The sequence below is a fragment of the Bos indicus x Bos taurus genome, chromosome 14, assembly GCF_003369695.1.
Source record: "Bos indicus x Bos taurus breed Angus x Brahman F1 hybrid chromosome 14, Bos_hybrid_MaternalHap_v2.0, whole genome shotgun sequence".
NCBI classification, from domain to species: Eukaryota; Metazoa; Chordata; class Mammalia; order Artiodactyla; family Bovidae; genus Bos; species Bos indicus x Bos taurus.
Genome location: NC_040089.1, coordinates 30,678,421 through 30,693,159, shown reverse-complemented (window position 1 = coordinate 30,693,159; position 14,739 = coordinate 30,678,421). Strand labels below are relative to the sequence as shown.

Here is a 14,739-nt window from a genome sequence, read left to right as displayed (position 1 = left end):
ACAAAGAGTCAGACACGACTGAGTGACTAACACTTTTTTTCACTTTTTCAGACTTCAGACTCTTAAGAGTTATTACACTCCATGATACCAAAAGCAGATTTATTTCATAAGGAAGGCCCTGGATAAGACTCATGGCACAAACCTGAAACTACCACAACATTGTTAATTGGCTATACCCCCAATATAAAATAAAAAGTTCAACGTTTGAAAAAAAAAAAAAGACTCATAGCATAATCTCATTCCATGATGTGGCACTTTTTACATGGTACAGAAACTCACCTTATGCTAGATAAATGGTTTTTGAACAGTAGCACCAAATAGCAGGATAATTTCAGACTTTTAAGGATAATGAGAGTATCTGTCCATTCATAATAGTACCTGGTGCATTAATTGTGCTTTTCCACAAAGGGCTCCATGCACTCTGAAAAAATGATCTCTTCACAAAATCTCAGTGAGGCAAGAGCTTTTGGTACATTGTGGATTGATGCAGTAGAAACCTTCCTCTTGTCATACTCCTTGATGTCCTTTGAGAAAGCTGGGGGCTCCAATTTATCAGGTGACTAATGAACCATGATTGTACTCATAATGCAGGAAAAACAATGATATGGGGGAAAGAGATGGTTTATTCACAGAAAAGTTCTAGGACAAAGATTTCTAAATAGACCCAGAAAGGGACTGAGAGAGATCTGTGAGGCTTCTGTCTATGATACTCTCTTAAAAATAAAGAGCTAAAGATATTGATAATTTCCCATCCAACTCTGTACCCCCTCTCTTTGAGAACATTACCACTTCTCCTTCCCATAGAGTTGGATCCCACAGTCCTTGCTAAGTGGTAGTGGGGATTTGTGATTCCAGATCTCTAGTCTGAGCCAGGCATACGTGGGTGAGCATCTGATCTAGCTGAGTCCATTAGCTACTTGCTCAGGAATTGAGAATTGGGACCTAGCAAAGCTGAAAAGTGGATAAGAACCAAAATAGTTCTCCTCTTCCCACCTCTGTCTACCTTTATGGGACTATGGAAAACATTCTGTTTCCTTCTCTGAGAAGCTCTAAGTTGGTTTAAAAAGGAAGCCTTGATGGAAAACAACCTAAATATCCATTGACAGAGAAAGGATTCATTCACCGTTTGGCTATACAGCACTGTGAAAACAATGAAACTGCCTTATGAACTGATCATTTCTTAGAATGATCTCCAAGATATATTAGAAAAGAATGCAACACACAAGATAGGAATGATAGTACATCACCATTTGTATAACAAGAAAGGGAAAATTTAACATACTTAGACTATTTACATTTAATTACTAATACGTAAGTCTGTCATTTTACTAGTTGATTTCTGCTTGTTTCCTCTATTTCTCATTTCCCCATTTCCCTTTTCTTGTCTTCCTGGGCGTTATTTGAACATTTTTAAGGATTCCATCTTGATTTACTTGTAGTACTTTTTGGAGTCTATTAATTTGTCCACTCTTTTTAGTGATTGGGTATATATTTATCACAGTCTACTGATAGCAGTGTTTTACCAATTTGAGTGATGTGCAGAAGCTTTACTCCCATTTAGATCCCATTATCCTCTCCACTGTAAATGTCATTGTCTTGAATATCAAATGGTGCTAAAAGATTTTTATGGGTTTTTCAGGTAGCTCAGATGGTAAAGAATCTGGCTGCAATTCAGGAGACCTGGGTTTGATCCCTGGGTTGGGAAGATCTCCTGTAGGAGGGCATGGCAACCCACTCCAGTATTCTTGCCTGGAGAATCACATGTAGAGAGGAGCCCGACAAACTATAGTCCATGGGGTCGCAAAGAGTTGGACACAACTGAATGACTAAGCACACATAATTTTTATACCAATCATAATACATAATTTTAAAAACTTATGAGAAGGTAGTCAATTGTATTTACCCATATTTCTGTAGTCCCTGGGGTTGCAAACAGTCGGACTGAGCAACTGAACAACAACAGTATTTCCGTGTCCTTCATGTTCTTTCTTCCTTTCAGATCCAAGATTCCTTCTTTTATCATTTTTTTTCTTTTGAAGAACACCCTTTAGCCATTCTTTGAGTAGATCTGCTAGTGATTAATTGTTTTAGTTTTCCTTAATCTGAGAATGTCTTCAATTCCTGAAGTATATAATGGGAAAGACTAGAGATCTCTTCAAGAAAATTAGAGATACCAAGGGAACATTTCATGCAAAAATGGGCACAATAAAGGACAGAAATGATATGGACCTAACAGAAGCAGAAGATCTCAAAGGAGGTGGCAAGAATATACAGAAATAGCCAAAAAATATTTTCATAACCCAGATAATCACAATGGTATGATCACTCACCTAGAGCCAGACATCTTGGAATGTAAAGTCAAGTGGGCCTTAGGAAGCATCACCACAAACAAAGCCAGTGGAGGTGATGGAATTCCATTTGAGCTATTTCAAATAAAAGATGATGCTGTGAAAGTGCTGCACTCAATATGCCAGCAAATTTGGAAAACTCAGCAGTGGCCACAGGACTGGAAAAGGTCAATTTTCATTCCAATCCCAAAGAAAGGCAATGCCAAAGAATACTCAAACTACCACACAGTTGCATTCATCTCATACACTAGTAAAATAATGTCAAAATTCTCCAAGCCAGTCTTTAACAGCACATGAACCATGAACTTCCAGATGTTCAAGCTGGATTTAGAAAAGGCAGAGGAACCAGAAATCAAATTGCCAACATCCATTGGATCATAGAAAAAGCAAGAGAGTTCCAGAAAAACATCTATTTCTGCTTTACTGATTATGCCAAACAAACTGTGGAAAATTCTTCAAGAGATGGGATAGCCAGACCACCTGACCTGCCTCTTGAGAAATCTGTATGCAGGTCAGGAAGCAATAGTTAGATCTGAACATGGAACAACAGACTGGTTCCAAATAGGGAAAGGAGTACGTCAAGGCTGTATATTGCCACCCTGCTTATTTAACTTATATGCAGAGTACATCATGAGAAACGCTGGGCTGGATGAAGCACAAGCTGGAATCAAGATTCCCAGGAGAAATATCAATAATCTCAGATGTGCAGATGACACTACCCTTATGGCAGAAAGTGAAGAAGAACTAAAGACCCTCTTGATGAAAGTGAAAGAGGAGAGTGAAAAGGTTGGCTTAAAAGTCAACATTCAGAAAACTAAGATCATGGCATCTGGTCCCATCACTTCATGGCAAATCAATGGGAAAACAGTGGAAACAGTGTCAGACTTTATTTTCTTGGGCTCCAAAATCACTGCAGATGGTGATGACTGCAGCCATGAAATTAAAAGACACTTACTCCCTGGAAGAAAATCTATGACCAACCTAGACAGCATATTAAAAAGCAGAGACATTACTTTGCCAACAAAGGTCCGTCTAGTCAAGGCTATGGTTTTTCCTGTGGTCATGTATGGATGTGAGAGTTGGACTGTAAAGAATGCTGAGCACTGAAGAATTGATGCTTTTGAACTGTGGTGTTGGAGAAGACTCTTGAGAGTCCCTTGGACTGCAAGGAGATCCAACCAGCCCATCCTAAAGGAAATCAGTCCTGAATATTCATTGGAAGGATTGATGCTGAAGCTGAGACTCCAGTGCTTTGGCCACCTGATTCAAAGATCTGATTCACCAAAAAAAAAAACAAAAAAACAAAGATCTGATTCATTTGAAAAGACCCTGATGCTGGGAAAGATTGAAGGAGGGAGGAGAAGGGGACGACAGAGGATAAGATGGCTGGATGGCATCACTGACTCGATGGACATGAGTTTGAGTAAACTCTGGGAGTTGTTGATGGACAGGGAAGCCTTGAGAACCGCAGTCCATGGGGTCGCAAAGAGTTGGACACGACTGAGCGACTGAACTGACTGACTGACTGATAGTTTCACCAGACATAGAATTCACAGTTCTTTAAGCATTTGAAAACTATCGTATCACTTCTTTCTGGTCATTATTATTTCAGATGAGAAATCTGCTGTCATTTGAATTACTGTTCCCATACAGGTATTATGTCATTTCTCTGTCTGCTTTTAAGATAGTTTCTTTGTCTTTAGTTTTCAAAGGTTTAATTATGATGTATCTTGGCATGAATTTGTTTAGATTTATTCTACTTGAGATGCACTTAACCTCTTGAATTATAGGTTTGTATATTTTGCCAAATTTGGGGAATTTTCAGTCATTATTTCTTTGAATACTCATTCCGTGCCACTCTTTCTCCTCCCCTTCTAGGACACCAGTGCTGTAAAAGTTGGGTCTTTTGTTAATGGCCTCACAGTTTCCTGTGACTGTCTGTTTTCAGTTTATTTTCTTTCTGCTGTTCAGATTGCATATATTCTGTTGATCCATCCTCCATTGATTCTGTTCTCTGTTATCCCACTCTACTACTAAGCTCATCCAGTTAGTTGTATTATTTCTATGGTTTTTCAGTTCTTTAATTTCCGTTTGGTTCTTTTTTATTACTTCTATTTCTTTGCTGAAATTTCTTTTTTTTTTTTTTCACTTGGTTCAAGAGATTTGCAATTGCTTATTGAATCTTTTTTGATGGTTACTCTAGGATGCCTAGATAATTCCAATAACTGGTTCATCTCTGTGTGGGAGTAAAGTGGTTATCTTTTCTCATGCAAGTTGGGATTTCCTTCTTTCCTTGTGTACAATGAGTGATTTTAATCTAGACACTTTGGCTATTATGTTATGAGACTCTGGTTTCTATTTTTTTTTAAATAAAACACTATAGTTTAAAAAACATTTATTTATTTATCATTTTTGCCTATGCTGGGTCTTTGTTGCTGTCCGGGCTTTTTTTCTAGTTGCCGTGTGCGGGCTTCTCAGTGCTGTGGCTTCTCTTGTGGAGCACCAACTCTGCCGTAGTTGCCATGCACTGACTCAGCAGCTGTGGCTCATGGTCGTGCCCTGTGGCATGTGGGATCTTCCCACCCCAGGGATCAAACCAGAGTCCCCTGCACTGCAAGGCAGATTCTTAACCACGGGACCACCAGGGAAGCCCCTCTGGGTCCTATTTAAATGTTTTACTTGAACAGTCAGTCACTTTGTTAGAGTTTAGCTTGCAGGTCCTAGCCTACTTTTGTGGTTAGTGGTTCCAATGACAGTCTAATTTTCAGACCCTAATGGTGTTGTTTTGGTCAGCTTGGTCTGTCTCCTGCCTCTGGGGACCCTACTGGTGCTCATTGGTTCTAGATGAAGAAGTGAAAGGAGCCTCCCCAGTCTGGGTGCCTTGGTGCCTCTAGGTGGGGAAAGAGAATCTCCCCGGGCAGGGACAAAAACACTTCCTGGGCTGGGTGTTTGTTGTGGCAGAATCCCTCGTTGTTAATTTCCCCTGTAAAGTGGGGTCTCTGGTGAGAGAGGGGAGTCTCAGGCTGGGGAAAGCCCTCTGTCTGGCTGTTGTTAGGGAGACATTCACTGGGTCCCCTGGCTGTTTCTGTGGGGATTGCCTCGAGCTGCTGGCAGGGCTCCCGTTCAGTCTGGAGGATGTGTAGGACCACCTGGCTGCCTTGCATTGCTACGGCGGGTGTCGGGAAAGGCCAGGCCTGGCTTACCTTCCCTTAGATGTGGAGTCGTCAGAGGCCTTGTCACAGTGTTGTTCCTTTGCTCCTGTGGTCCCTAACTAATTTGCCTTTTCTTCTTCCTTCTACCTTTCGAAGGTTCTCTTTTTTTGTCTGAGTTATTTCCAAAGCTTTTTGTCATGTTTCGCGTGAGGAACTGGGAGAGACAGGCCTATAACCATCTTGCCTAGACCAGAAGGTCTCTATATATGCTTATATAGGCATAAGATCTCTCTGTAGAAGGGTACACAAGGAATTGTTTTCCTGGGGAGGGAACCTGGGGGCTATGAGGTAGGAAGGAGACTTTTCTTGCATACCTGTTTATGTGTTCTTCCCTGATGGCTCAGACAGTAAAGCATCTGCCTGCAATGTAGGGGACCTAGGTTTGATCCCTGGGTCAGGGAGATCCTCTGGAGAAGGGCATGGAAACCCACTCCTGTATTCTTGCCTAGAGAATTCTACGGACAGAGGAGCCTGATGGGCTACAGTTCATGAAGTCACAAAGAGTCTGACACGACTGAGCAACTAACACTTTCATTTTATGTGATCTCATGTTAATCAGGTGAATATATTATGTATTCAAAAACAAAATAAAATTTCTAGCTCAACCTTATTCAAGAGCACAACCAAGGATTACAACAGCGGTCAAGCGGCGTATAGATTCAACAGTTGGTAATTTTATTAAACTTCAGTGACTTTTAATTTCACTGTATTGTCACTGCTTTGATCCAGATCCCTGAATATAAGAATAATATTCTCAGTGGATTTTTCAGCCTGCTCATACATTTTGAATAACTAGCAGAATACAAATGTGTAATTTAGTTAGAAGGAGAGACTTTTGGCAGCATACTAGTATCCTAATCAGCTGAAAAAATAATATTTGTATGACATTAAAACAAAATTAATAGGAAGACACTGATTACATGAAGAGACTTTAGGTTGTAATGATTAAACTTGCAAACTACTCAGCATAATTAGTGCCTTAATTAGGATATGACCTGAAATTTCAGTTTACAAAATAAAGGCAATTAAAAGTCACATTTGTAAAGTGGGCTCTAGAACTTACAGTTAGACATCACTTTTTTTCTCATTTTGGGAAGCATCTTTGTAGGTATTATGCTTATTGTGTATTTGCTTTGATTCCTAGTCTCACCCCCAGCACAATGTCTCAGCCCAGAGCCTTAAAAGTCAAGTTTAATGACCTTTCACCAAGGACATCTACGCACAGGAAGCCGAACAGCTTCTAGCCACACTCCAGGGTAACTCTAGGGTGCAATGAAACAGCAAAGACTTTTCTAGCACATTAAGTTAAGTAAACTAGAAGTTTGATATTGACTTTGATCGAAATATACCATTTCACAGAACTATTTGGGTCCAAATGGCAGTTTTCACAGCTGTCATTTATTTTTCAACATGTGCTTCTTGAAGGCATTTCAGGGCCCAGAGCTTACCACATGGTGAAGGTTCTAATCCAAAGTCAAAGAATTTTCCATCAGTAGATAAAAATGGAGAAGTCAATAAATTTTGGTGGGCTAGTGATTTAGGAAAAAAATAATTTGGAATCCTACCTTCATTTCTCATGTCAAAATAAACTCCAAATGGATCAAAGATTGAATATAAAAGCAAAATTATAAATGTACTATAAGAAGATAATGGTTAAATATTTTTATAATATTATAATCAAGAGAGGCTTTTTAATCACAACAGATTAAGCAAAAGCCATAAAGGAAATGACTAACAAATTTGCCTACTTAAAGATTTTAAACTTCCATACAGCAAAAAAAAAAAAAAAAGTTTTCCTAATTCAAGACCAAATCAAGAAGTAACTGATTAAAATCTGAAACTTTCATTTGTCTTTTGATTCATTTTTCTTCTAAAGGCACAGTTTTATTTTTCAGTAAGTTAGGAAATAATTGGAAATATGCATTACCATTTATGTACAAGGATATTAACTATAGGGTAAAGTAAAAGAATTTACATGTTGAAAAATAGCTCGTGGGACTTCTCCAGTGGTCCAGTGGCTGTCTGCACTCCCAGTGCAGGGAGCCCAGGTTCGATCCCTGGTCAGGGAACTAGATCCCACATGCCACAACTAAGACCCATTGCAGCCAAATAAGTAAGTTAAAATGTTTTTTTAATGGCTTACCTTAAATTAATTAAGTTACAGAATAGCCTAGGTTACAGGCATTAAAAATCACAATATTAAATGGCACCTGTATTCACGATAGATCCTCTTTAAAAAGAAAGCTAATTAGTTGGTGGGAATATCAATTGGTATAGCCACTGTGAAAAACAGTATGGAGATTTCTTAGAAAACTAAAAATAGAACCGCCATATGACCCTGTAATTTCACTCCTAGGTATATATCCGAAAAAAAGCAATATTTCTGATTCAAAAAGATACTTGCGCCCGGTATAGGGGTGGGAGAGTGGGAGGTGCAAACCACTGAATGTAAGTTAGGCTCAAGGATGTGTTGTACAACACAGGGAATAGCACCAATATTAGTAAGTGTAAATGGAAAGTAACCTTTAAAAACTGTATAAAAATAAAAAATTAAATAAAACAGAGAAAAAAATTATGTTTTCCTAAAATATAAAAGGCACGGATCTGGAAAAAAATAGAAGAATGAAAAAATACAATAAACTAGTGACTATAACACAAAAGAAGCAGACTCACAGATATAGAGAACAAACTGGTGGTTATCAGAGGCTGAGATGGGGACAATGTAGGGGTTGTATTATCTAGATATTTTTTTAAAGACTGGAAGAAAAATTTCAGTGATTGTCAGTAGAGGTAAAATTATGGATAAATGTTATTATCTTCATTTTTAGTAATTTCCAAATTTTGCAAAATAATTATACTTAATCCTTTTTTAAATTCCTTGATGCTTTTAAGAAAAAGTTATTTCAGTTTTTCCCAAAAAGAGCTAAGTTGGAACTAGATCAGATATGAAAGATCAAAATGGAAGACTTGAAAAGCATAGCACAATACAGCAATTGCAAGAAACCCCCCTTTATTTTTTAAAACCCTCTGCCATATTTGGTGGTGCTATCATGTCAGTTAACCACAATTCCTGGTCATTTGCAGTGTCTGTCTGTCTGCCTGTCTCTCTAACAACATAGGCCTAGAACCCAAGACTACCTTTCCAGCATAAAAGGTATGCTGGAAAGGTATTCTTTCATAAAACCAGCGTCATGCTTTCTGTTCCCACCTGCTCAGCTGTAGAATAGGGAATGGAACAAGAGTTCTAAAGCTCTGATTAGCAGGCAGCAGGAAGCTTATGTCTCTGAGCCTCGCCAATTACAACATAGCTATCACTAGTAGTACAAGGAATGCCATCATTGAACTTCCTCTGTACCTGTAGGTCTTCTTAATTTCTTCATTTGATGCTCCCTTATGCAGACCAAGAATTTCATACAGAGCTTTTCCAGAGGTTGACATTGTCCGCTGTCGTTGGTTAGGTATGTTACATGCCATTTTCTCAAACTGCAAAACCAAAGAGGGAGATGGCTGTGAAGGTTATGCATGCCAGATCTCTGAAGGGAAGATAGTTTGTTTCTGAGTGTTTGTAAAATGTTGACCTGAAGTACATCTTTGTGTCAGCTGCAAAAGGAGGGGAGAAAAGGATTAGGAAAGCCAACACTAGAGCTCCAGGTCAGGGTCCTAAGAGCTACACGCAGTCATGCAAATGGAATATGGCTTTGTCCACATGGCTAAATAGAAGCAAGATGTTATCTAAATAGCCAGCTAACTTACAGTTGTTAAAAACTGATCCTCTCAGGTCAGGCATATGTAGATTTTTTTCTGTCAGGATTTTTTTGGTTAGAATTTGTCCTTTTTAAAATATCTTTTCCAAATGTAGCCAACAACGGAAATAATCATCTATTTTACTTTGACTCTATTGGCATAGCCATTGTTAGAGTATGAGTTCTTATAGACAAACAAAAAACTAAAACCCAACATTTTGTAAGTATCAAAAACAAAACAGAACACAACGTTCCTAGTCTCATCTGAGAGCCTGGTTAGACCATCTCTGCAGCTATGGGGTACCGACTCCCCCCACAGTGCTCATGAGCTCTATATCCAAGATAGCTCCTCTCGCTGTGGTCTATACAGAAGGGGTTGTGCTGCCCCATGTCCCATGGAGCTGCCTTTTGCTGTTTTCTGGCTGTGGGGGGAAGCACGGAGAAGCAAACACACTGGGGCATTCCTGCATCCATCATGTAGTCTTGCCAAGCCTAATGTCTTCACTCGGAATACAAGGATAATAAAGCCCACATCATAAGGGTATCTTAAGGATTTAGAAATAATGCAGATAATGTACCAAGGACATATTGACTTTAAAGAACTATTTCTATTAGCGGAGGCACAGTGTACAATTCAGAGTGTGCACGGCATTCTGCCTATAGGTCTGAATATAGGCCTTGCCATGACCAGCTACATGACTATCCCTATCTATAAATTGGAGACCAAAAAAGTACTTAAATTTATAGAGCTGTCATAAGAATTAAACGAGTTAATATATTTAAAAGATACCAATGTTCATAGCAACATTATTCATAAAAGTCAGATAAATGAAAATGTGATATATATATACAATGCAATATTATTCGGTTATAAAAAGAAATAAAATTCTGACATATGCTATAATAAAATGAACCTTGAAAACATTAAGTGAAATAAGCCAGTCACAAAAGGACAAACATTGTATATGATTCCTCTTATATGAGTACCTAGAACAGGCGATGGTGATGGTTAAATATCACAGAGATTTTACTTCGTGTCATTGAATTGTGCACTTTAAAACAAAATAGTAAACTTTGTTATATTTCATCACAAAAACAAAACAAGATAAAAAACAAAACTACTTAGATTGCAAGCTCCTCTGACCAGAAGTTCCTTGAAAATTATCATCTGTCTTCCAGCTTTGGGCTTTGCGCATCAGGTGCTGTAAGAGTGAATAAATGTGGATGAACGAACGTGCCAGGGCTCAGGAGATGGTGTCAGGGCTGGGGAGACTCTCATGTTCCACACAAGGAGCCCCTGGTGACAAGAGTGAAGCTGCAGACCCAAACGGCATATCCCAGGGACGCGTGGGCTTGGTTGAAGCCAACCTTCAAGCTCTGCTCCCACCAGACTAGACTGAACCAACACAGATAAGAACAGAGCCTTCTGGATGTGCCTGGTGGGTTCCAGTGGTCTTAGAGGCCCTTGAGATTCCAGCATGGCACAGCGAGCACTTGTGGTCCTAAGTAATTCAATTAAGAACAGAGTGAAGAACTTCGAAATGTTTTTGTGAGCATCTAGCTCCTTGAGAGGAGAAAAGGAAGCTGGTGCTGAAGAAAGTCAGACCTCAGTCAAAAATCCTGTAGACCCCAAGGCTCTGCGGCACGAACTGACTTAACAAGGACAGCACCCCGAGGACAAAGCCTCGTCTGGCGGCATGACTATGTTGTCTCCTTTCGGTTAGCTGGCCACGCAAGTCGCGCTTCCAGAGGCCAGAGAGGCCCTAGTCCCTAGTGTCTGGTACACACCAGGACAAGAGGAGGAATTCTCATTCTGCCTGCCACTAAACAAAATCTGGTCTTCCCAGGTGGCACGGGTGGTAAAGAATCCACCCACCACTGCAGGAGAGGCAGGTTTGATCCCCGGATCAGGAAGATTCCCTGGAGGAGGAAATGGCAACCCACTCCAGTATTCTTGTCTAGAGAATTCTGTGGACAGAGGAGCCTGGCAGGCTACAGTCCAAGGGTTCTCAAAGAATCAGACATGACTGAGCACACCCACACAAACAAAATCTAGCAGATATTCAAACTGACTGGCAGCCACGCAGTAAATCATAGCACATATTCTAGTTACTGCTCCACCTTACCTTTCTCACCTTCCATCACAATTTCCCTAGCAGATAAATAATTCAGGACTGGGGGCTGGGTCATTCACCCCTGTGTTCCAGGTCTGCAGCTCAGCCCTCTCTTGGAACCACAGCCCAGCTGAGTATTCACAATTGAAGGAAAAATTGCCTGACACCTTCCCTACTTCCTTTCCTGTCCCCTCTTTCCTGCTGCCACCTCACATATAAACTCAGAACACTGAAACTCTGCCCTACACTTCACCTAAGGGCTCCCAGAAATGAAGACAACTGGCAGACTACTTGCCATGAATGAATGGGATTTGGAAAGTAGAGATTTCTGTGTGACTTGGTGGGCAAGGAATAAACCACAGTAATTATACTTGTCTCTGAGATTGTAAGGTCTCAGTGGGTAGCAAGATTCCTAAGTCACTAAGACTATGATTCAAATCCTAAGACCATAGAGTATGAAGTTATAGGTGATCTAAGCCAACTTGGATGATCTTAGATGGTCATCTAATACAAGAGATGCAAGTTTGATCTCTGTGTCAGGAAGATCCCCTGGGAGGAGGAAATAGCAACCCACTCCAGTATTCTTGCCTGGAGAATCCCCATGGACAGAGCAGCCTGGTGGGCTACAGTCCATGGGGTCACAGAGTCGGACATGACTGAGCGACTGAGCACAACACAGGACAGGCCAACTTAACAAAGGCCTGCTGGGGCCTTCTGACCAGAGATCATTGTAGTCGACTAGACCAGGAGTAGGTACCTTACCCAAACCAAGTCAGAGTCCTTCCCTAAGTTTCTTTATTTTTTTGGATGTAGAACAATCTCTCATGGTAAAAACCTGTCAAATGTAAATTTTTGGTATTGTTGGCTGGCCTGAAAGGAGAGAGATTGAAACAGACCTGCAGAGGACGAGCAGTGGCAAGAGACGGAGACAGAACCTAGATGGGGTTCGGGTACACTTGCAAGTCCTTGTCTCCCACAGTTTGTCAATTAATTCTTCCTTGGATTGAGCCAGCGAAATTCCTCCCTATACACAAATTTATATACATTGTTTTCTTTTGAGTATATTTTCGCTAGATTACTGGTCAACCAACATTGCTTAGTGTCATGTACCTCAATTAAAAGATCAAGCTATTTCCTTTTAGACAACATCTAAGAAAAGATAGTTGGTCAATAGTTGGTCAGAGTTGTTAGTAGTTGGCTTATTCTACAAACGGAAACATAAAGGAACACAAAGACCGCAAGTTTGCTTTTTTGTGTGTCAAGCAACAACCTGTTATTTTTCTGTGCCTTCGGTGAGCTAGAAACCAGACTCTTCATATATTATTAATGTAGATAACATTTAGTGTCAAATTCAATAGAGCCATACATTGAAACCCTCACTTGTTTCAATTTGTGGAAATAAACACATTATGCTAAGAACCTACTAACTATAGGGCAATAGTCCAAATATCTGCTAAAAACTCTCCTTAAACTTAAATAATGGAGCTATACCCTTGTTTAATGCCTTATATAAAATATACTTTTTATGAGTTCTTTCTCATAGCCTTTTGAATGCTCATATTCCTATGCAAAATTCAAGTCTTTATTCATAGTTTCTCATCTATACCACCCAATGAAGAAAAAATTGTTATGCAAAGTTATTAAGTAATTTAATTTTGATCGTGAAAGGTACATGATGCTTAGTCTTCTGAACTTAAATTACTTTCTAGCTGCATTTGTGTTAGTCGCTCAGTCGTGTCTGACTCTTCCAAGGACTGTAGTCCGCCAGGCTCTTCTGTCCATGGAATTCTCCAGGCAAGAATACTGGAGTGGGTTGCCATTCCCTTCTCCAGGGGATCTTCCCACCCAGGGGGTTGAACCTGGGTCTCCTGCATTGCAGCCAGATTCTTTACCATCTGAGTCACCTAGCTGCATTACAATCCATGAATATCATAATTTCTTAAAGCACTGACCACTGAACAGTCACTACCAAACCACATTCACCTGTCTCTTGATAAAGATACAATTGAAAGAAGGCTCAGTGCTCCAGTGGTGACAAACATCCAATTCAAAATAAGCACATATTTTAAAGGTACTAACTCGAGGAGTCCTACAAATGCTGTGCTAAAATTTTCATGTTGACATGAAATGTTTCCTTCAGAATAAAAGAAGTTTCACCTCTATCTACTATGTGAATTCTGAAAATGGAAAAAAAAGAAATCAGACTCTTCCTTTCTTGGCAGGGTCCCTTCACTGCTGAGAAAGTAAAATATGAGCAGAGGAGATTAGATCATTAAACAGTAAAAACACTTTTGATGGCTGTGATTGAAGAAACCAACACGTTTTACCATTTTTTATTACATCTGTAAACTCTCTATAGAAATCTATTTACTGGAGCAAGATCTTATTCAGAGAGCATTGTATCTTAAAGCTAAACACACATCCAAAATGCTAAGCCTATATTTTAAAGTATTAAGTCTCCCTAGAGTGATTACAATTTGTTATTGAAAAATAATTACCTCTTGACTGTACTGGTACTTATATAAACAGCATCCTGAAGACAAGACAACTTGGAATGTCACAAATAATCCCCAGTACCTGTTCGTATAACTCCGATCCTGTGTTTTCAAACAGGAACCACTTGCTGTTTTCAACTGGTCTGGAAATAGGTGTGCAAAGAGATAAAGAAAGGCAGCAACAAAAGGAACTATTTCATACCTGTTCCACTCTTTCAGAGTAAATGGCTGCCTCTTTCCATTGTTTCCACACGAGCTTAAGCGAATCAATGGCGTCGAGTTACTTTTGATTTGCTACTCTATTAGCCAATAGATTATCCCTCTGGAAAACACAACAAAGAGAAAATAAAATATGCATGAACTTGAAGGTTGCCATTACAAGGCATATCCAGTGATACCAAAATACATGCTATATCTGTGTATCTAATCGGATCATTGGTCAGCTGGTGCTGGGCTCAACCAAATGCTGGTATGAAACTGCCTCCAGGTTTCCACCAGAACTTTCAATCAAGAAAATGGGCTATCCCCTGACATGCAAACTGGGTTCTTTTAATTTTTTTTATTGAGATATAGTTGACATATTTAATTCATTTTGGGTGTACAATGTAATGAATCAATATTTGTATATATTGCTAAGAGATCACCAAGTCTAATTAACATCCATCACCATACATAGTTACAAATTTTTTTTCTTGTGATGAAAACTTTTAAAATCTTCTCTCTTAGCAACTTTCAATAGGCAATACAGTATTATTAACTATAGTCACCATGCTGTACATCTTTATCACTCATGTTTATTTTGTAGCTAGAATTTTGTACCTTTTGAC

At 39.5% G+C, this 14,739-nt stretch overlaps 1 protein-coding gene across 1 annotated transcript in view; it reads right to left on the bottom strand.

Moving 5' to 3' along the window:
• DNAJC5B (DnaJ heat shock protein family (Hsp40) member C5 beta) overlaps nt 1-14,739 on the bottom strand; it is a 93,013-nt gene that overhangs the window by 45,918 nt on the left and 32,356 nt on the right. The window contains exons 3-4 of the mRNA XM_027561084.1: nt 14,115-14,234; nt 8,916-9,043 (exon numbers count right to left, since the gene is read on the bottom strand). Coding sequence (XP_027416885.1) covers nt 8,916-9,034 — 119 coding nt within the window. The 5' untranslated portion in view covers nt 9,035-9,043; nt 14,115-14,234. The remainder of the gene's footprint in view (nt 1-8,915; nt 9,044-14,114; nt 14,235-14,739) is intronic.